This window comes from Chrysemys picta, chromosome 2 (assembly GCF_011386835.1).
Source record: "Chrysemys picta bellii isolate R12L10 chromosome 2, ASM1138683v2, whole genome shotgun sequence".
In the NCBI taxonomy this organism is placed as follows: Eukaryota; Metazoa; Chordata; order Testudines; family Emydidae; genus Chrysemys; species Chrysemys picta.
This window is the reverse complement of record NC_088792.1, coordinates 252,583,943-252,606,162: the sequence shown is the minus strand read 5'-3', so window position 1 is coordinate 252,606,162 and position 22,220 is coordinate 252,583,943. Positions and strand designations below refer to the sequence as shown.

The window sequence follows — 22,220 nt, the reverse complement described above, 5'->3', positions numbered from 1 at the left end:
GGGAATGTAATTTCCTGAGGGACAGGCTTTCGCTATGGGATGGTGTGCTCTGTGCTACCTCATAATCACATCATTGACTAAAAGCCACACCTATGATTTTACTTAGCATGAGTGGCCAAGGAGTCATTTTTTTACCATAAAGAGATAATAAGCAGTGTTGTCAGAGTGTCATTATAATGACCCTAAGTCAAGACTAACTGCATCAAACATGTCTTAGTGCTTAGAATTAAGTTGTGGCTAATGCTTAGAATAAGAGGAAATATTGTACAACAGACAAGCAGTGTTTGCCTGAAACACTCTACCATGTAAGCAGGTGGTGAGCCTGCTGTGAAAGAATTAAGTGTATTCTGCAGGCTTACTGAGGCAGGTTGCCCAGTGTCCCATCCAGATATGAGGTGGGAGTGGCTCTCTAGACAGAGGATCTAAAGTAAGGGCTGAGCAATCCTGAGGGATAAACTATAAGAGCAGCAAAGCCAGAAGAGAAAGTTGGAAATTCCAATTTTGCTTCTTACAAAAAAATCAGAACAAGAAGTAATTAGGCAAGGCTGTGTGTTCTGACTGTATTCTGTATGTGGACTTTGTTTAATAGTATGTTGGGAAATGCAACTGCTCACAAGTGGTTACAAAAATTAGGACAAAGTTCTGCTCTCAGATTCATAAAGTATATCTGTGGATTAGGTGAGGTGGGACAGAGATACGTTTAACGGGAATGGGAATCTGGAAACCTGGGTTCTGATCTTAGTATTTCACTATGACCTTGGGTTAAATGGCTTTCTTTTCTTATATGTAAAGAAAAGAGAATTACATAATAACACCTCCATAGATGAGGGTATATTTGTTAATATTTGTAAAGCACTTTGAGATCTTTTATTGGAAATCACTATAGCAGTGCAAAGTATTATTAATTATTATTATATTCTCTCTACATCGGGGTGGGCAAACTTTTTGGCCTGAGGGCCACATCAGGGTTCCGAAACTGTATGGAGGGCCAGGTAGGGAAGGCTGTGCCTCCCCAAACAGCCTGGCCCCCGCCCCCTATGCGCCCCCTGACTGCACCCCCTCAGAACCCCCACCCCCATCCAACCTCGCCTGCTCCCTGTTCCCTGACTGCCCCGATCCCTATCCAGACCCCCGCTCCCTGACAGGCCCCCCGGGACTCCCAAGGCTATCCAACTGCCCCCTGCTCCCTGTCCCCTAACTGCCCCCCGGAACTCCCTGCCCCTTATCCAACACCCCCCCCCCGCTCCCCACCTCCTTACCATACCTCTCAGAGCACCAGGACTGACAGCCGCACCACCCAGCCGGAGCCAGCCCCACAGCTGCGCTGCCCAGAAGGAGCTCGCAGCCCCGCCGCCCAGAGCACTGGTGGCCCGGCAAGCTGAGGCTGCGGGGGAGTGGGGTCAGCAGGGGAGGGGCCAGGGGCTAGCCTCCCCAGCCAGGAGCTCAAGGACTGGGCAGGACGGTCCCGCGGGCCACATGGTAGTTTGCCCACCTCTGCTCTACATGCATGAACAGCTATGAGCATGCCACACATATTGGGAGACCAGGATATCAAGGTTGAGGACTGACAGGCCTGAGAACAGAATTTTGCCGTGACGTACATTTTATGCCATAATCTCTTCTCTTTCCAAGCTTTGTCACGAGAAAGATATTTCAACTACATTCTTAGTGATCTACAGAATATGCTGTCAAGTACACCTTTACCCCGATATAATGCTGTCCTCAGGAGCCAAAAAATCTTACCGCGTTATAGGTGAAACCGCGTTATATTAAACTTGCTTTGATCCGCCGGAGTGCGCAGCCCCGCCCCACCCGGAGCACTTCTTTACTGTGTTATATCCGAATTCGTGTTATATCGGGTCGCGATATATCGGGGTAGAGGTGTACCAGAAGGGTAGCCGTGTTAGTCTGTATCCACAAAAACAACGCTGTAATGGCCAACCCATTCATTAGTATGAAATTCCATTTAGACTTTGCCAGACTAATGTTATACGAAGCATTACACCTTTTGCAAACATTAGTAACACTTCACATATACTGAGAATAGCAGCTTCTCTGACCAAGTGGTTTCACTGTAAAGCATAATTCTTAATATTTTTTATTAAAAGAGGGATGACATTTTCTGAACATTCTTTTAACGTATCGTTTTAATCTTGTCTAGTGACAAATCTAAAACCTTCTATGATTGCTTTATATTAATTTCATGCATGTAGCCTACACTGTCTCTGTTAGTGATATAATGAGAAACTTTTATCACCCTTTCAGCACAGGTGGTACTTTGCTTTGCTGTTGTATGGTTGTGCATAAACTTTTCAAATGACAATACTCTAATAACAGAAGAGACCTGGGCAGATGCGTAAAAAAATATAGGGCCTGAGCCTGTTGGGTCCAGCAAAAATGAGAAGACATATTCCTTAGGGTGGACAGAACAGCACATGCTCTGAAAAGCCCTGTGCTGCTCCTCTCGGACTATGCCCTCTTAATGCAATGCACTGTTCAGTAACTTAGTTCTCCTTCTAGGAAAGATCCAGCTTTGCTACTTGTTTAGGGAGAGGAGATTCCCTGTGTCCTCTTTCCCCACTTGCTTGGCAACACAGAACAGGTACATTTATTTCATAGAAAACAAGATATTTCAACCAGCAATAAAGGAGAGGCTTAAATCATACATTTGAGGCATGGTCAAAATATCTTTTATAAAAACCCAAACACCAAATCAAACCTTTTTCATTGTGGCATCTCATCCCACTTCTATCAATTCTTTGATTTAATCTTTGTACAAAATGGTCTGAAATTATTTTCCTGATTGTTTTACAAATATATATTATTTCTCAAAAAACCCCAACAACAACGAAGAAACAAAAAAGGGTTGTACAGCAGTAGAACAGAGTTAGATTGTGGCCTGTGGACATTCAGATATACGATGCTGAATATTATATTAGTGTCTAGATAGATGTTAATTTGGAAATATTGTCTTTTCTCTTTCATATAAGCTCTTGCATAATTAAGACCATGGTGAGGGAAGTCTGTCTGTGATGGATTACTGCACCACTACAACATGTAGGTCCAAGTTTGATAAATGTCCAATTGCCACATTTGAATATTTCAACTAATACATAGGTGCACAAAACAGTTACTTATGCACCTAATTGCTGATCTGAGCATACAAATGCAAGATTACTGTTATTGTTAAGCACCATATATATGCATGATGTTACACAGATTAAAAAATACCACTCAAGTCCTTGCCTTGAACAATTTACAGTCTAAAGCCACCAACTGACACAATATGGAACAAAACAGAAAGAGCACAGAATAGTTGTCTTATAGCTTTCATATTTATTAGTTGGATTCTCTATTGAGGTGCTCATGTTTCAAAATTGGTGGTGAGCATCATTTCCTAGTGAGTGCTATAGTTCTAAGAACTGGATTGCTGCTTCTCAGTGGCTCTCATAGGGATGCAACTTGCAGTGATTTTTTCTTCTTCTAAACATCTGTCTCGTTATTGGCAAGGGTGTTTCTTTTCTACCCACTGTCATTGGCAAGTTGCCTGCCCAGCTCTCCATCTTTCTATAATATGTACTGTGGGGATGACATAAGATATTATTTTTATTAGGTGGAGCTGGTGGAAGAAAGTCGACAGCTGGACTCGGTGTACTTTAGAAAGCTACAGGCTTTGCATCAAGAGAGTGTTTCCAAGAAGGATGAGGTAAGACAAGCACCTACTAACAAAAACAAACTTGATTTCTATCTGAGAGGCTTAACACTTTATGTATCAGCAATGAAAGGAGACTGTGAGCAGGTTTGATGGACTAACAGTGCTGTTGACTAGTATTAATTTTCAAATGAATGCTTGACAGCCATCATTGTTTTAATTATGGTTCCAATTCTGCTCTCAGTTACATTAGTATTTGGGCCTGATCCAACCTCCATTGAAGTCAATGATCTGACTTTGACTGACTTCAGTGGGAGGTGGATTGGACCCTAAATATTGAGGAAATCCCTTGATTTCAGTTAAGTGACTGGTTTATTTAAGGATAGAATCTGGCCCAATATGTTTAAAGTAAAGCCGATAACATACCTTAGTGATCTATGCAGCTTATTTCCTTAGGAATCAGGAAAGTTTTTATATCAAGACAGATTCTGCTCCTCTTCAGCAATGGTAATAATTTCTGTGTAGCAGCATCATTCCTTGTCTGCTTGGTCATGACAGAGCATTGTTTCCTGTAACAGGAGAAAAAGTGACTGCATGGCAGCAATTAGCAACAACAGAAGAGAAGGAATTAAAAAGAGGGATTAATGAATTAATGGAGGATTACTAGATTGTCCAGGTTATAGAGGCAGAAGATTTCTTTATATAATTGAAATTGTTTCTTCTGTTAGAGTGTTGCTCCTGAAGTCAGTCCCCTACCTCAGCCTGATGTTTTCAGAGAAGCACAGCTCTTAACTGAAGTCCCTGAGGAATACAGAGGTTGTAGCCTTCACGACCTGATCCGCAATGGACTGGAGTTAGAACAGTTCCGACTCTTTCTTGAAGAGCATTCTGCAGTGTATGTTTGTTCTTCTTCAGTCATTTCTGCACTCAAAATGCCCATTGTCTTTAAGGGAGTTTTGGCTATGTAAGGGTTACAGGATTGCAATCTGTCCATTTTTTTGAGAATTATATGTATGCACTAAAATGAGAATTTTGTTCAGACATCAGAATGGCAGTCTCAGCTGTTTGTTAGGAATAAATCTCCTGTTATGAAATCATTTGTGGTCAAATTCTGCCTGCATGTGTCCCATGGCCATTTAAAGGCATGCACCCAACACAGAATTTGATCTATAATGAATAAAACTTGCTTTTGGTAGCACAATTTGAACCTTTTTTTTTTTTTTCAAATTGAAGGCTCAGAATTACAAATATGTGCACACAGAATTTGGGCACACAGCTATCACAAGTGTGTAAGCAACTGCAGTTTTGGTTCATGTAGTTAACACAGTTAAGTACATCATCACAGTAACTGCATGTGTAATTTATGCACACACACAATTTTCAAAATTTGAGCCTACATATGTAAAATAAAGATTTAAGCAGAAGTTTCAACAGAAGTAAATGTGAGTTTTGTCCCTAACTTCCCTATATCTTCCCACATTAGTCCCCATATTTTTAACATTCCAGAAAATTGCAGAAGTACTCAGTTCTTAAGTAACTGCTCAAAATGGTTAAAAATATTTCCTTTTCCGGCCTTCCAATACCTTTTTACACCCATCTGTTTCTTTAAATTAGGTTCCCCTAAACCAGGGGTGGGCAAATTTTTTGGACCAAGGAACACATCTGGGTATGGAAATTGTATGGCAGGCCATGAATGCTCACAAAATTGGGGGTTGGGGTGCAGGAGGGGTTGAGGGCTTTGGGGTGGGGCCATAAATGAGTTCAAGGTGTGGGAGGGGGCTCTGGACTGGGCAGGGGCGTGTGGGGGGGTGAGGGCTCCAGCTGGTGGTGCGGGCTCTGGGGTGGGGCTGGGGATGAGGGGTTGGGGGTGTAGGAGGGTGCTCTGGGCTGGGACTGAGAGGCTCAGAGGGCAGGAGGGGGATCAGGGCTAGGGCGGGGGTTGGGGTGCAGGAGGGGGTCAGGGGTGTAGGCTCCAGGCAGCGCTTACCTCAAGCAGCCGCATGTCCCCCCTCCGACTCCTACATGGAGGCGCAGCCAGGCCGCTCTGCGCGCTGCCCTGTCTGCAGGCACTGCCCCGGCAGCTCCCATTGGCCGCAGTTCCTGTCCAATGGGAGCTGCGGGGGTGGTGCTTGGGGTGGGGACAGTGTGCAGAGCCCCCTGGCTGCCGCTACAGGTAGGAGCCAGAGCGGGGACATGCCGCTGCTTCCAGGAGCCACGCAGAGCAGGGCAAGCTCCGGACCCCACTCCCCAGCGGGAGCTCGAGGGCCAGATTAAAACATCTGAAGGGCTGGATATGGCCCCCGGGCCGCAGTTTGCCCACCCCAGCCCTAAACTAATGCTGATGGTGTGGTCTACTGGTCCAGGGTAAACAGTAATATAATTATAGACTAGCATGGAGCAAAAGAGTCAAAAGTGCCTAAGTGACAGGAGTAGAGCTTTGTGGAGAAAAGACATTCCGTTTCATGGAGGATTTTGAGATTTTAAATTATGGTTTTGTTCTGATTTGGAAGCTTTAGGGTCCCTGGCTCTGAGGAAGTCTACCTAGCAAGCTGCCCCATAGCCGCAGACCCTGGAAGCTCTGTGGTCCCCAACTCTGAGGCAGTCTGTATAGTGGGCTGCCAAGGAACTGGGTGGGTGAACTGCTAGAAAACGAGGCAGTGTTCCAGCTGAACTTTTTGGAAACTGAACTGTCTCCGTTATACATTCCAATTTGGATAAATCGGTAAATTCCAATGAAACGTTGTGAGAATTTTTCCAACTAGCTCTACTTAGGAGAGTAAGTCCTAGTAGGACTTAAAATCCAAAGTACCCAAGAGACTTTTGAAAATGGGACTTCAGTTTTTAAATCAATTAGATACTTTTGTAAATTTTACCCATGAGCTAATACCTCAAAAAATGAAATAAAAGTCTGCAAATATTTATTAGAACAAGAAATTGAAGTGGTTTGGCTGGATCTGCCTCTGCATGTTTCACTTTCCGCAAATATTCTAGCAAACAAGTTACTGTCAGGAATGTTCACAGAAACACCAAATTTTAATAGAGAATAATCATAGAAAGTGAACTTGGAAATGTGAGTATTCTAAATATTTCTCTTCTCCAATTAAGGAACAAAACCAGTATCATCGTAACCTGTGTGTCCAATCAAGATTATCCCATTAAAAAGCTGGAATTTTTAATATCAAATACTCATATTGAACTGATTATGAGCAATTTACAGACCAGGAATTTTATGTAGAAATTATTCATCTTTTAATGTGGATAATAAAATATTTGAGGAAATAGGAATTTATTAACAGATGATTCAAAAAGAGCACAAGAGACAAATTCATCAAATAAATTATTTGGTCTGGTCTACTGTAGACTGAGATTTAAAGGCATTCCCCTTCTACATCTGAGTGTTGAACAAGTGGCATACTCATTCTCATGTTAGCTTATTTCTCATCTAATAGGGAACAACTGAGGCAAAAAGTATATCCCCTGATATAGCATGCAAGTTCTGGAGACTTGATTCCACTTCTGTTAATTGTAATTAAAATAATAACTTGTTAGAATTCTGAGGAAAATGACATCAACATGGAATAATGAAGAATATTCTCGTTTATTTGTTTGTAGCATGGATCTCATGTGCTGGATAGACATTGAACAATTCAGAAGGATGCTCCACAAGGAAAAAGAAAAAAGAGAGGAAAAATCTAAAGATATTAAAAACAAGTACCTAAATAAAAAATACTTCTTTGGACCCAATAGTCCAGCTACGAAAGAACAACAAGACCAGGTATCAGTATATAAAACAATGTTTAAACATAGCTGTCACAGTTCTGGCAGAGCTCCCCTGCTGGACATGCTCCAGGCTGCTGTGGTTGGGTCCCACATACTGGACATAAAGGCTTTAAGCTTCCTGAGTCTGAATAGGCTCCTCCACCATCTCTTTGAGCCTCTCTGGCACATTTTCTGGGCAAGCTCTCTGTCTGTTACCCCTTTGCATAAATAGGACTTCAGGGTCCAGCTGCCTGAGGTCCCCAGGACCAGTGCTGAGCCCCCATAGACACCCCAGTTGCTTACACACAACCTTGCCCAGAGATCCACTTTGTAGGCCCTCAAGTTTACAGTTCACCTCCTTAGGGACTCGTGATGGCGGAAGCAGACAGACACACAGACCTTGAAAAAACAACGAGGTGTCCTTGTGACACCTTAGAGATTAACACATTTATTTGGGCATAAGCTTTCATGGGCTAGAACCCACTTCATCAGATGCATGTATTTTCCACTCCATGCATCTGATGAAGTGGGTTCTAGCCCATGAAAGCTTATGCCCAAATAAATTTGTTAGTCTCTAAGGTGACACAAGGACTCCTTGTTGTTTTTACAGACTAACACGGCTACCACTCTGAAACAGACCTTGAAAGGTTCCAAAAGTAATCACTCTTTACTGTAGATAGCTAAAGAATTATACAGTTCTAGACAAATCAATAAAATGCCTTTACACATTTCCCTGCCTCAGTTTACTCACCAATCTTGAATGTTCTTTGGGCTTAGGTCAGAGTCATCTTGGGTATCCAGGATTCTTCTTCTGCATATGGCTTCTCCTCTGAAAACTGAGTCTCTCTCTGACCCCTTCAGACAAAGCCCTTTTGCTCTCTACAGTGGCGGTTGAAAGACCCTTTATCTTATAATTTCAGTCCTCTTTGTCAGGTAATCAAAGTCCCTCACCAGGTGAGCTGTTGACTGTTTACTCCCTCCCCCCACCAGGAGCTCAGACGTGGAAAAACTGGTTTGCCCTGGACAGTAGCCATCTTTGTCCACAGGTATGCCATTTAAATGGATGATCACCAGAGTTCAACAACCCTCTATTGCTAGCCCAGTGCCAGGTGCAAGAATGTCTCCTGCCACCTCTTGTGGGTGTTAATTCAATATGAGGCAAAAGACAGAAGATAAGGCAAATAAGTCCCACATTCAAAATGGAGTTTGCAGTCTGACCCAGATACACATAGAGACTCCTGCTTCAAATAGAATTCATCAGCTGTTGGCAGATTCCCAAAATCGCCACAATAACAATTATGCAAATACATGTATGTATTTCAGCAGAACTTTGTGTTGACTGAGAGGCGTCCATTTTAATTAGTTCCCACTTGATACATACCCAGTTTATTTTTCTAACAGATTATTTAATTTCAATTTACTTTTGCATTTTTGGTATCCCTAGCGGATACCTGTGTCTAACCTAAGTGCTCCTCAGCACTCATCAGCTTTTCCTCAGTTCTGCATTTAAACAAACCTCCTAAAACCTTGTCAATTCCCACTCCAGCAGTCTGGTTCCATTTTGGATAAGGTGTACTCCCTCCCTTTGGTATAGGCTCTCTCATCCTCAAAAGTTCCCCAGTGCTTAATTAATTTACACCGCTTGGCTCAGATCTCACTAGGCTTCAGCCCAGTAATGCACAGTATAGCTCAGAAAGAAGCATTCAAAAAGTGGCTTTAAGCGAAAGTGGTCTGTTCCGGCTCTCATCTTTAGTATGGAGGTAAAGCCAACTCTAGGTAACAGCATGTCTAAAGCATGTAGTGTTGTGTTCTAGCTTGATGCTTGTGACATTTGCTTAGATCAGGATGGAGGACTTTATGCTGCAACCTGTAGTCTCTGTGGACCATACCTCTCTGTGATAGGACCAACTGCAATCTGCTCCATTTTATGAAAATTACATGTGATCCTTGGTTAAACATGCTTTGGTTAAAGATATGCTTGTGTTTAAGTGCATTGCTCCCGCAATTCACTCTGATTGCCTCAGCAGATCTGACTTCACATCAGCACCTGCAGTTTATGTTTTCTCTGGGGCAATGACAGTGTTATTCAGTGACAAAAGAATTTCAGAGAAAACACATCTTAAAAAATATTAAACAGCTTATACGTATGCCTACCTTACCAGGTGAGTCTTCCATCTCCCACTTGCAGACTCAGATAGGTCTAACACATTCTTGCAGGGCCTGATTCTGCTGGACACGGCATCCTGCCTGTCAGTTTTTGGGGGATGTGTGTGAGACCCTCCTCAACTCAGGGAAGGTATTTTATACAGTTTCAAATCATTTGTGTGCCAAGGCCTTTGAACCAGGTCAGGCCAGTCTAGGCTATTCCTCAGGGGTTGAAACTTGAAAAAGACTTGCTACCTGCATTGTTTCATTATTGGGAATTTGCATTAATTTCTCCCATTAACATTAGTTCCTGCAGGAACCATTCCTTATCTGACCCATTTAGCCAGGAATGCAGTCACACGCCAGCCCATAAAGATACACTTAATATTTATGAAGCTAACACAATAGTCTTTGAATATTCCATGGTTCCATAGCATTGCATCTGTCACAAGGAATAAGTGACTTTTGTCCATACACAAAAGAGCTTCTCTAACCTGTTGTTGTATTTGGATTGTTTAGCTAATGCAGTCAGGTGGAGGCTGGGGACACATACTTCATGATCGACTTTCCTCAGCAGTTCTGCTAGAAATTCAAAAATACGTCCAGATGAGGCTAGAAAAAAAGTGGCTGCCATTGTTCCTGGCAAAAGAACAATCTGGGGCACGTAGAAAAACAAAGGTAATGTTTCAAATATGGCCCATCCCAGTACTGTTTTCATGCTGAGATGTAGCTTACTGTTAGAGTAAGATGATGCAGAAAAATGACAGTCAATCATAGCTCATATTGAATTTAAACAGAAGGGAAGTGACTTGTGCATACAGCTTGCAGTGTTAAGCTGATGCCTGTGGATGAGGTTTTTTCCTCTAATAGCCCAATCCTGCTGATGGCCTCGTTAGCCACTGAAGCTGAAGAAGGCAGTTGATGCTGCCTTCACAGACAGTCAATGTGGGGAAAAGTTGGATCTTTGCAGCAGAGTTCACCCTCTATACCCCCCACATAATCACACCCAGAAGAAATCCAGCTCCACAGAAAAGAGTTGCAGAGATGTTCAGGGAGACAAGAGCACAAGCAAATGAGCTGGCTTCCCACACTCTGATACTCCTGTTTCTCACACTGCCCATGTCCTCCCACCTGAAGCTGTATCGCCTACAGGAGTTACTCCAGGCCTCCTGCAGAGCTGCCAAGTGGGAAGACTGGCTGGCTACAGGCCTGGCTTCTGACTGGTTACATTAAAGAATGATCAGTTAAATTACACATGAGTGTTCAGAGTAGGGAGAGCTTTGCTTCTGCTGGCACATCATACATTAGCTTTTTTGCTATGGGCATAGCTTCCACCTCACTGACTTTTATGGCAGTGTAGCTAGGATGGGATCTATGTGGGGGTAGGAGGAATTACACTGCTGCTGAGACTAGCAAAAAATCCTGTTTTTAGCAAACACACACACAGACTGAACGGAGAGTTTGTATTGTACTGATTGAGGAAAAACCTGCCATTTCCAACCAGGCACTGAATTCATTCAAATCAGACATGTAACTTAGTTTTAATTATTTTTTAACATAAAGAGGGTTCAAAGGGCTTACAAAAATGTGGGCAGATTGGATCGTCCATCTCTCTATTTGTTGATTTAGAGCACTGGACACTTTTCACGAATCTGTATTTTGTAGGTTTTTAAGTAAGCCAAATTATTTTATTTGCAAGACTATGATTTGTAACAATCATAGGGGCTTTTGGTCTTTTTTTTATCTCCATTTATGTTTCCTTACTATGTTCCCTATCTTACCACAAAGTGAGGGGATGAAAAGGCCCTTTAAAGCAGGGATTCTCAACCTTTTTCTTTCTGAGCCCCCTGCCCCCAACATACTATAAGAACTCCAGGGCCCAATGGGGAGCGGGGGTTTCAGGTCTCCTGGCTTCAGCCACCAGGTGTGGGGAGCCTCAGAGCTTTAGCCCTGAGAGGCTCAGGGCTTCAGCCATGGCGGGGAGCGGGCTCTGGTCTTGGGACTTCAGCCTCGGGTTGGGGGGGGGCTGGGGTTTCAGCCGTGGGAGGGGGGGACAGCTTGCGGCTTTTGCCTCGTGGCTCTGCACCCGGTTTCAGGTGCTGAGGCTCTGGGCTTCAGCCCCGTGGCTCTGCTCCTGGCTTCAGACCCACAGGGGGTGCTGGGGCTCAGGATTACCTGTGGCTCCACTCCTGGTTTCAGCCCTGTGGGGGCGCCAGGGCTTGCTTTCAGTCCCGCAATTCTGTTCCTGACTTCAGCCCCATGGAGGGCGCCAGGGTTAGGGCTTTAGCCCTAGGCTCCACTCCCAGCTTCGGCCCCACAAGAGATGCTGGGCTCGGGGCTTTAGAATCTGGTTGAGAACAGCTGCTTTAGAGTTTATTTAGTGGAAGTGAAACCAGATGACATTCTCCATCCATCTTCATAATTCAGGGTGACCAAGCATGCTGGGTTTGACCATGCAGCTCTTATTCAGACAATCTTCCCTTGATTTAGGTGTGTGTTTTGGCTGCAAAGGGGCTGCCTGATCAAGTCTACCTTTTCCGAAGCAGATGACTTAAAAACTGGGAGCATTTTATATCCAAACCCATTATAGCCTGCACATTAAACAAGAAGAGTTTAGTACTTGACATATGAACATACTGATAATCTTGTGTTCAGCCACAGATAAGGGACATAGCTGAAGATCTCCTAATCCAGAGAAATGAGAAGAAGATTGGGTCCTGGAAGGCAAGTAAAGTATGTTATATCTCTTTTCCCCATTGAAGCCTGGAGATTTCTTCATTGTTTCCTTGCTTTACATATCTAGGCCCAAGTTCACTGCTGGCATCAGTGGGTGTAATTACATTGACTTCAATGGAGTTGTACTTGCTGACATTAGTGGTTAATTTGGCCGCCAACTGGATGGGACTTCCAACAATACTTGCACTGGCCAGAGGGGTCACTCTGGAGCAATTCAAGTCTCTCCCCAGGGATTGTGCAGCAGTCTGAACTCCTCTGAGACTCATAATTGGTACTGGATCTTTAATGCACATTCATCTGTATTTCCCATGCAGTGGACTTATTGGGACAAGCTGTTCATTCCAGCATCTGGTAGTTTATTTATTATTGAGAGTGGATTACATGCAGACACAAAAGAGAATGTGAAATATGCAGCAGAATGGGCAAGTTTAATCATATCACACAGTATCTGTTTCATTTAGAATTGTATTTTAACCTTACAGCGCTAAGATAATATCGATTTTAAACATCTTAAACCTCAGTCATATGACATTTCAGGAGACATTTGCCAGTTTTTTCCCCCTTGAAGAGCAGTGAACTCTTTGTGGTTGCCAACATGCAAGTTGTATACATTTATTCAGTCTAAATTTTATTGTCTGTTGAATTCAAACTAGAGACCAGGTCACCATTACTGCTGCAAACCATTAGATAGAAAGAAATCCAAAGTGCAGGTGGGTTCTGTTAACTGGGTTTTCACTGGTACCTGTGTTTAGGGAAATAATTATTTGCAGCATCTCGCTTAGGGCTGTGCTTTTGTCACATTTCATCATATAAGCAGGATGCATTTGATTATTTTTTCACTCCCATCTCCCGACACTTAACCAATTCCTGATCACAGTGATCACACCACTCTGAATGGAAGCAGCTTTAGCATTTGAGGGAGGACTATAGTAAGATGATTCTTTTGAGTCAAATTTAACTCATTTTCTCTTGAAGCAAGTTGATTTTTGGGTTGCCACTACCCATCTCCACTGCAAGAGAAGTATAGCCCAGCTGCTTGTGCTGTGGATTGTGTATAGCTACTGCATGAGGAATGCAATATGGTATCTCAGCCCTTAGGTGACAACAGCATGGAGGGTGGTCACAAAGTCGGCATCCAGAAGAGATGGTTGCAACCTCCTTCTGAGCTGAGGATGAGAAAAAGCCAGTTTAGCTGCTGCTGTCCTAAATATTCTAGTAGCAGTTGAGGGGCAAACCAGAAGTCCAGACTGTGAATCCAGTCAGCCAGAGATGAGCACATCATCTCAGTCTGAAGGGTTGATATTACTCCTACCATATTTTCCAGTTCCTTCCCCCAACCAACATCATTTGGTCTGTGTTATATAGGAGATCAGGCTAAATGATCATAATAGTCCTCTCTGGCCTTAAAATCTATGAATCCTCTCAGTCTTATCTGGATTAAGACTCACCCAGATTGCCCTCAGCCATGGCCTGTCTCCCCAGACACTGAGGGCTTGTTTTCACAGTGGGTGTTGATTTAGCAGGTCTGGTGAAAACCTGATAAATAGACAGCAGAGCACTCTCCAGTTGACTCCGGTACTCCAGCTCCCCGAGAAGAGTAAGATAAATCGACCGGAAAGCGTCTCCCATCGACTCAGCACAGTGAAGACACTGCAGTAAGTTGACCTAAGTTACGTTGACTCCAGCTACATTATTGATGTAGCTGGAGTAACGTAACTTAGGTCGACTTACCCTGGTAGTGTAGACAAACTCTAAGTAATGCATGTAGCAGTTTTGGACAGGTCAGAAGGCATGGAGAAATACAGCGGGGTATCATCAGTGCACGTAAAGCACCACAGTCCTTGCTTCCTTACTAACCCTCCTAGAACCTCATACACAGGTTAAACAAGAGGGGTGACAAGCTGGAATCTTGCAGAACTTCAGGGTGAAGGAGCAATTGCCCCACCAACTCTGAGTGCTCATCAGTGTTACAATGAAGCCAGTCCCAGGAGCAGCCCCAACCATCCTTGTTATGGCTGCAGTTAAGCTAACAAAACCTCATGAGCAGAGGTGTCAAAAGAGTTGAAGCTACTCATCATCCTGATGAGTTGGGGTTATTTTTTTTTCTCCTGTTTGCTCTGGGGTTTTTATACAGTTATTTAACTAGAAAATCAAGCACAGCCCATAATAGTAACATCAACAGTCTACAGATGGGAAAACTTAGGCAGAGTCTGTATCAGATACAATATTAGCAAGTGAAAGTCCCTTGCTCTCAGTGCTGTCCTTAGTTCACTAAACTGTGCTGCCTCTGATTCTATTGAACTGCCCTCTTGGTGGCCAGAAGACACGCTGGCTGCTCAGCAGAGGAACCAACTCAACGACACCCAGATGGCTGGCAGCCAGGAGGGAGCTTGCAATTGCACTAACATCACCAGTAGCAGCCTAGGCAGCATTCCCAGCCCTGATTCTGTCTGTGACTTTCCGAAACATTGAGGGGCTTGTCATAGTTCCCACAGTGCCCAAAAGTTAGGCTGGGTGACTGTAGCATGGGACTATGTATAACCTGTGATTTTATTTTACTGTTAGGAGAAACCATTGACAGACTTTCAGCTCTAGCTCTCATGTTACATTTCCAAGGCTATCTGCAACAACAAATATTTCTCTACCCCTTGCTTGCTAGCCATTGGACATGACTCCCTCTCTTTAGGTCCTCATGGATTGTATACTGATGTTATAGGGTAGTTTTCAGTCATTCATCTGATAACAGCGAGGAATTGCTTGGCTTACTGTTCAAGGAATAATAGCAAAGCATGAGGATTGTGAGCTCAGTAAAGAAGGACTGAGGGTTGATTTTCATTCTAAACTTCATGTCAAATGAACTTCTGTATAAATTGTCTTTCTTTCTCTATTCCCTCTGGCTTTACTTTTCACTCACTCTTTCATGCGTTCTGTTTCACTGTCTATTTTGAAGCATGAAGATTCCCAAAATGTCTTGATGACTTTAAATCACATTTTACTATTTGTAGAATTCATTCCAGAAACAGCAAACTCTCCAGCTTCTGTTGGTGATCATGGCAACACTTTTCAAAACCGGTTTTGTTAGTGAAGTCCATGTCAAAAGCATTTTGGAGTTTTTAGCAATGTGGTTTGTCTGTTCCTTTCTCTTTGTTGCTGTTGTTTGTTTGTACAAAACTCAAACTGTTTCCTAAAACATAGCTTGTTGCCATAATTAATAGCAATGGTTGTTTCCATTTCCTCTCTTCCATCCTTTCCAAAAAATGTTGTACCAACCAACCTCACAAAGAAAGAAAGAAAGATTGCCAAGTTCTATTGTATCCCTGTCATAAACTACTGAAAGTTAGGGTCAGTGCAAAGATAAGAATCAGACAGTTTACCCTAACTAATGCTTTTGTTATTGCTTTTTGAAACAGTTTATTCAGTGCATTTTTTTTCTTTTGACAGCATGTGGACAATAAGTGGGTTTCTTCATCTAGAGAAATAATCATGTTCCGTAAAGGGCTGCTGAATCCAGTAACAGCATTACAGTTTCAGCGCTTTGTGTCTTTGAAAGGAGATTTACTGGAGAACGGAGTGCTCTTCTGGCAAGAGGTTCAGAAATATAAGGTATGGTGCTATAATGTGAGCAGGGGAGTATCATGCAGATTTAAAAGTGTATATCAATTAACATACTTCATGAGACTTTTAGCTATAGTGCCTTGATGCAATTTACTGTCAAGATCAATGCCACCCGCTTCACTGCTTTATTGTTCTTTCCTCCATGCAGATCCTCCTCCATTCCTTAGAGAAAATATTTTAAATTAATTGAGAATTTCATACCCACATTCCTTTGTGCTTATATACTCTATAGAATGATATTGACCTTTACAGGGATATTGTCAATTAACTCATGTCCAAAATTTTATTTATTATGTTGAGCACTGATGTGCACTGTGCTTTACAAAACACAGTGGGCATTCTTAAAATGTTTATTCAGGTTATAGAGGCATTCCAGTAGTATTACCCATTGTAAATAAAGAAAATACTATTTTATATACAATATGTACACAATTTTACAAAGGGTAAGTGTTCAGAAAAGATGCAATCTGAGTTGTCATCATCCTCTGGTTCTCCCAAACTAGTCATGTCTCCTTTAGGCCAGATCCTCTGCTGCAGTAGATCAGCATAGCTCTATTGACTTTAATGGAGCTACACCAAAGTACTAGAAGTAAGTAAGTCATGCCTGCGTTCAGGAGAGCACAAGGACTAATTTGTTAGGAAAGAGTCAACATGGTTTTTGTAAAGGAAAATCATGCCTCACCAATCTACTAGAATTCTTTGAGGGGGTCAACAAGCATGTGGACAAGGGGGACACAGTGGATATAGTGTACTTAGATTTTCAGAAAGCCTTTGACAAGCCTTTGACCCTCACCAAAGGCTCTTAGGTAAAGTGAGTTGTCATGGGATAAGAGGGAAGGTCCTCTCATGGACTGGTAACTGGTTAAAACATAGGAAACAAAGGGTAGGAATAAATGGTCAGTTTTCAGAATGGAGAGAGGTAAATAGTGGTGTCCCCCAGAGGTCTGTAACGGGACCAGTCGTATTCAACATATTCAGAAGTGATCTGGAAAAAGGGGTAAACAGTGAGGCAGCAAAATTTGCAGATGGTACAAAACTACTCAAGATAGTGAAGTCCAAAGCAGACTGTGGAGAGCTACAAAGGGATCTCACAAAACTGGGTGACTGGGCAACAAAATGGCAGATGAAATTCAATGTTGATAAATGCAAAGTAATGCACACTGGAAAACATAATTCCAACTATACATATAAAATGATGGGGGCTAAATTAGCTGTTCCCACTCAAGAAAGAGATCTTGGAGTCATTGTGGATAGTTCTCTGAAAACATCCACTCAGTGTGCAACTGCAGTCAAAAAAATGAACAGAATATTGGGAATCATAAAGAAAGGGATAGATAATAAGGCAGAAAATATCATGTTGCCTCTATATAAATCCATGGTTCACTCACATCTTGCATGCAGATGTGGTCACCTCATCTCAAAAAAGATATATTGGAATTGGAAAAGGTTCAGAAAAGGGCAACAAAAATGATTAGGGGTATAGAACAACTTCTGTATGAGGAAAGATTAATAAGACCAGGACTTTTCAGCTTGGAAAAGAGACGACTAAGGGGGGATATGATAGAGGTCTATAAAATAGAGGGCAAATATAGAGGGCAAACAACCCAGGAAACTACAGACCAGTTAGTTTAACTTCTGTGCCAGGGAAGATAATGGAGCAAGTAATTAAGGAAATCATCTGCAAACACTTGGAAGGTGGTAAGGTGATAGTGAACAGCCAGCATGGATTTGTGAAGAACAAATCATGTCAAACCAATCTGATAGCTTTCTTTGATAGGATAACGAGCCTTGTGGATAAGGGTGAAGCTGTGGATGTGGTATACCTAGACTTTAGTAAGGCATTTGATACGGTCTCGCATGATATTCTTATCGATAAACTAGGCAAATACAATTTAGATGGGGCTACTATAAGGTGGGTGCATAACTGGCTGGATAACCGTACTCAGAGAGTTGTTATTAATGGTTCCCAATCCTGCTGGAAAGGCGTAACGAGTGGGGTACCGCAGGGGTCTGTTTTGGGACTGGCTCTGTTCAATATCTTCATCAATGACTTAGATATTGGCATAGAAAGTACGCTTATTAAGTTTGTGGATGATACCAAACTGGGAGGGATTGCAACTGCTTTGGAGGACAGGGTCATAATTCAAAATGATCTGGACAAATTGGAGAAATGGGCTGAGGTAAACAGGATGAAGTTTAACAAAGACAAATGCAAAGTGCTCCACTTAGGAAGAAAAAATCAGTTTCACACATACAGAATGGGAAGAGACTGTCTAGGAAGGAGTACGGCAAAAAGGGATCTAGGGGTTATAGTGGAGCACAAGCTAAATATGAGTCAACAGTGTGATGCTGTTGCAAAAAAAGCAAACACGATTCTGGGATGTATTAACAGGTGTGTTGTGAGCAAGACACAAGAAGTCATTCTTCCGCTCTACTCTGCTCTGGTTAGGCCTCAGCTGGAGTATTGTGTCCAGTTCTGGGCACCGCATTTTAAAAAAGATGTGGAGAAATTGGAAAGGGTCCAGAGAAGAGCAACAAGAATGATTAAAGGTCTTGAGAACATGACCTATGAAGGAAGGCTGAAAGAATTGGGTTTGTTTAGTTTGGAAAAAAGAAGACTGAGAGGGGACATGATAGCAGTTTTCAGGTATTTAAAAGGGTGTCATAAGGAGGAGGGAGAAAACTTGTTCACCTTAGCCTCTAAGGATAGAACAAGAAGCAATGGGTTTAAACTGCAGCAAGGGAGGTCTAGGTTGGACATTAGGAAAAAGTTCCTAACTGTCAGGGTGGTTAAACACTGGAATAAATTGCCTAGGGAGGTTGTGAAATCTCCATCTCTGGAGATATTTAAGAGTAGGTTAGATAAATGTCTATCAGGGATGGTCTAGATAGTATTTGGTCCTGCCATGAGGGCAGGGGACTGGACTCGATGACCTCTCAAGGTCCCTTCCAGTCCTAGAATCTATGAATCTATGAAAATCATGAACGGTGTGGAAAGAGAAAATAGGGAAGTGTTATTTACTCCTCATAACACAAGAACTAGAGGTCACCAAATAAAATTAATAGGCAGCAGGTTTAAAACAAACAAAAGAAAGTATTTCTTCACACAAAGTACAGTCAATCTGTGGAACTGTTTGCTAGAGGATGTTGTGAAGGCCAAGACTATAACAGGGTTCAAAAAAGAACTAGATAAATTCATGGAGGATAGGTCCATGAATGGCTATTAGCCAGGATGGCAGGGATGGTGTCCCTAGCCTCTGTTTGCCAGAAGCTGGGAATGGGCAACAGGGGATGGATCACTTGGTGATTACTGTTCTGTTCATTCCCTCTGGGGCATCTGGCATTAGCCACTGGTCAGAAGACAGGATGCTGGGCTAGATGGACCTTTGGTCTGACCCAATATGGCCGTTCTTATGATAATGACAATGCCTGGCCCCTACGTACAGACTGCAGAGGGGGGAAGGCTGCTGTGATCAGTTAATATGATCAATGATTATTATTATTTATCATTCATACCATATTGCAGTAACCACTGGAGACCTCAGTCAGGATTGGGGCCCAATTGTGCCAGGCACTGTATGAACACACACACTAAAGACAGTCCCAAGTAGGAGTAACAAACAGAAGGGCTGGCAGGAGGGAGGATGAGGATAATAGTATAAGAATATGTGGTTGCTTGGGAAAGCTATGGGCTTAATTTGCATGTTTCAAGTTTTTATTTAAAAAATAAATAATAGCTATAAATAAATGAAATATTAATGATACCAGTAATCACTGCTGGCCACCTGCTTAGCCATCATAAATAGAAGTTAGCACATGAATAATGCTGCCACCACAGAAAAGCAGAGCTGGCTCATCAGGCTTTGAAATTACTGAACCCTAAATGCTTCCCAAGGCCAGCCGGTTCAGAAGGCACAGCAGACCTGGGACGTTAGCTAAGGCTATGAGATGGTGATTCACTTGTTACTCCAGAATTGGGAGTAGCTGGGAGGCCAAAACCCACACACAAATGTCTGAGGTTTCTGTTGGTTTGTGGTTCTCCCAAGCTACATTATGGAGAAAAGTGGGCTCCAATTTGAAGTGTTTTCTTTGTGGACATATTCTATGACGAAAGCCATTGTTTTACCCTCCATTTATGTTAATTTTATTTGTTTTCCTATCTAACAAAGAAAAGTACAATCTGACCATAATTATACATGCACACAATTTGGCAGGGTTGGCAGCTGCTGCTCTTCATAGATGCCAAGGACTAGACGAGCAGGCGTGTTGCAGGTCAGGATGTACCATAGGACCATTGCCAAAAAGCTGTGTGCAGAACTTTGCATAGTGCCTGCCTGCTGTGTCTGAATCATATTGTGCCATTGGTTTTCAAACAGACCTCCCTGTGGGAGTTGACGTCTGCAGTGCTCCTTACCACCTGGCAGATTGGTAGGACATTTTTGGGCAACTGAAAGATAATAAATAAGAAGAAATTACTTTTAAAACAAATATGGATAAATATTAGATTGTAGGATTTTTTTTCTGTCTGCTATACTATGTTCTGCCTCTCATCTTTCCTCTTATATCCTATGGCTTGTTCCTCTTTCCTCTATGATTTATTTGAATTTTACATCCTAAATTAATAAGAAAAGGCATAATATTATTTTATGATATGCTGAATATGGTTTTCTATTGTCCTTTCAAACAAGTGTTTATCTTTTCTCATTGTAATTTTTATCATTTTTTCCCCTTCACACCATTAAAAAAGTATTAATAATAAAAACAAAACAGTTCTCTAAATTATGAAATATCTTTTAAAATCCATGAGATTTAATTTCCTTTCAGATTAAAGATCAAGTTGCAACACAATTTCTTGTATCACAAGTTAACCCAAATTCTTGAGCCCCATCAGATCTGCTCCCACAGGTTCTCTAGAGTTCTCACTGTATCTTAATAGAGATATTTAAGGAATTGTGATAAACTTATAATATGATGGAAAGTTAGGATTTCTGCCTAGAAGGAAACTGCATATCAAAGGATTTGAAGACAGTTCTTCACAACATTTTCTCATAAGTTAATGCTGCCACTGCACTTCATCAGAGCTTGACTACACAGCACTTGCTTTCAGTCACGGGTTTTATCAGAATTATAGGATCATAGGAATGAGACCCTTGCAAGTGAATTCCTGTTGTCCATGTTTTAGTGCTGTGTCCACTCTACTTTTAATAATCCCAAGCCATAGAGCTTTGGGAAACTATAACACAATCCAGTAGATCTCAATATCAGGAAGGTTTCACTGGTAGCCTAAATTGTTCCCTTTCTTAATTTCATGCCATTACTCCTGGTTATAGCTCCTTATACCATCCTGAATCATTCTTATCTCACTGTTTGTAGGGAGTCTCCTTGTCCCCTTTAGTTATGACTCACCATGCTATCCATAGTTAGCTCAGTCTTTTTTGGAAATCAGTCCTTCATTTGAGTTTGGAACGACCTTACTTTTGTCAATAACATGCTCACAGTGAACCTAGAATATCAAGTGCACAGCCTCACCAGAAGCACATACAGGGACTATCACGTCTGCTCCATGACTATGAATGCAACCCAGTATGTCATTGGCCTTTTTTGGTGCCATTTGTTGTTAAGAAAGTCAATGCAAGAATTCTGTTGCATCTTAGTTAAGAAGTTGTGTGTGTGTGTGTGTGTGAGATCAGTGGTGCAAGTAAGCCGGTATGGTCAGGTACACTGTACCATTAAGGCATTTATTGCCGATACACCATACCGGAAAGACACATTTGGTATCTGCTGAACACTGCAGGGCTCTCCCAGGAACCACAGTGGCGAAAGGAGCAGAACCGTCCCCAGCCCCACTCCCAGGTCTTGCACACAGCTGCATCTCCTTTCTGGGGTCTGTACAGCGCTGCTGGAGGACAGGGACGGGGGCGATACAGCTGCGCTGTAGGAGCTGCCGGCATGCGGCCACCCGGTGGCCCCACGTTCTGCTCCTTTTGCCACTGCGGTTCCCGGGAGAGTCGCGCAGTTCAGCAGATACCGATTTCTATCCACAGATATCCACATCCACGAGTATGAATTTGTATCCATGCAGGGCTCTAGTCATAGAACATTTTTTTGTGAGGTGAAGGTGACTGGTGGGAGGGGCACAAAGGGTCAAGTGACCCTCCCCAGGCTCAAGTACCCCCGCTGGCCCGGGGAGGGAGAGAGGAAGGGGCAGGGCCAGAGCCAGAAGGCCAGCGCCTCTCCTCTTCCAGCCACGCTGCCTGGGACACTGCCCAGTGCAGCGCAACAGCTGCCTGGGAGAGCCAGGCATAGCATCCGG

General features: G+C 42.7%; 1 protein-coding gene across 5 annotated transcripts in view; it reads left to right on the top strand.

Annotated features, from left to right (window-relative positions):
• The window catches only part of RGS22 (regulator of G protein signaling 22), a 103,539-nt gene that overhangs the window by 70,302 nt on the left and 11,017 nt on the right, over positions 1 to 22,220 (top strand). For 2 of the 5 annotated variants that reach the window (XM_024105298.3, XM_024105302.3), the window contains 6 exons: positions 3,614 to 3,706; positions 4,381 to 4,547; positions 7,265 to 7,427; positions 10,076 to 10,234; positions 12,212 to 12,289; positions 15,734 to 15,895. In XM_024105298.3, the coding sequence (XP_023961066.2) occupies positions 3,614 to 3,706; positions 4,381 to 4,547; positions 7,265 to 7,427; positions 10,076 to 10,234; positions 12,212 to 12,289; positions 15,734 to 15,895 (822 nt within the window). The remainder of the gene's footprint in view (positions 1 to 3,613; positions 3,707 to 4,380; positions 4,548 to 7,264; positions 7,428 to 10,075; positions 10,235 to 12,211; positions 12,290 to 15,733; positions 15,896 to 22,220) is intronic. The other 3 variants (XM_024105301.3, XM_024105299.3, XM_024105300.3) reach the window with 3 other exon arrangements.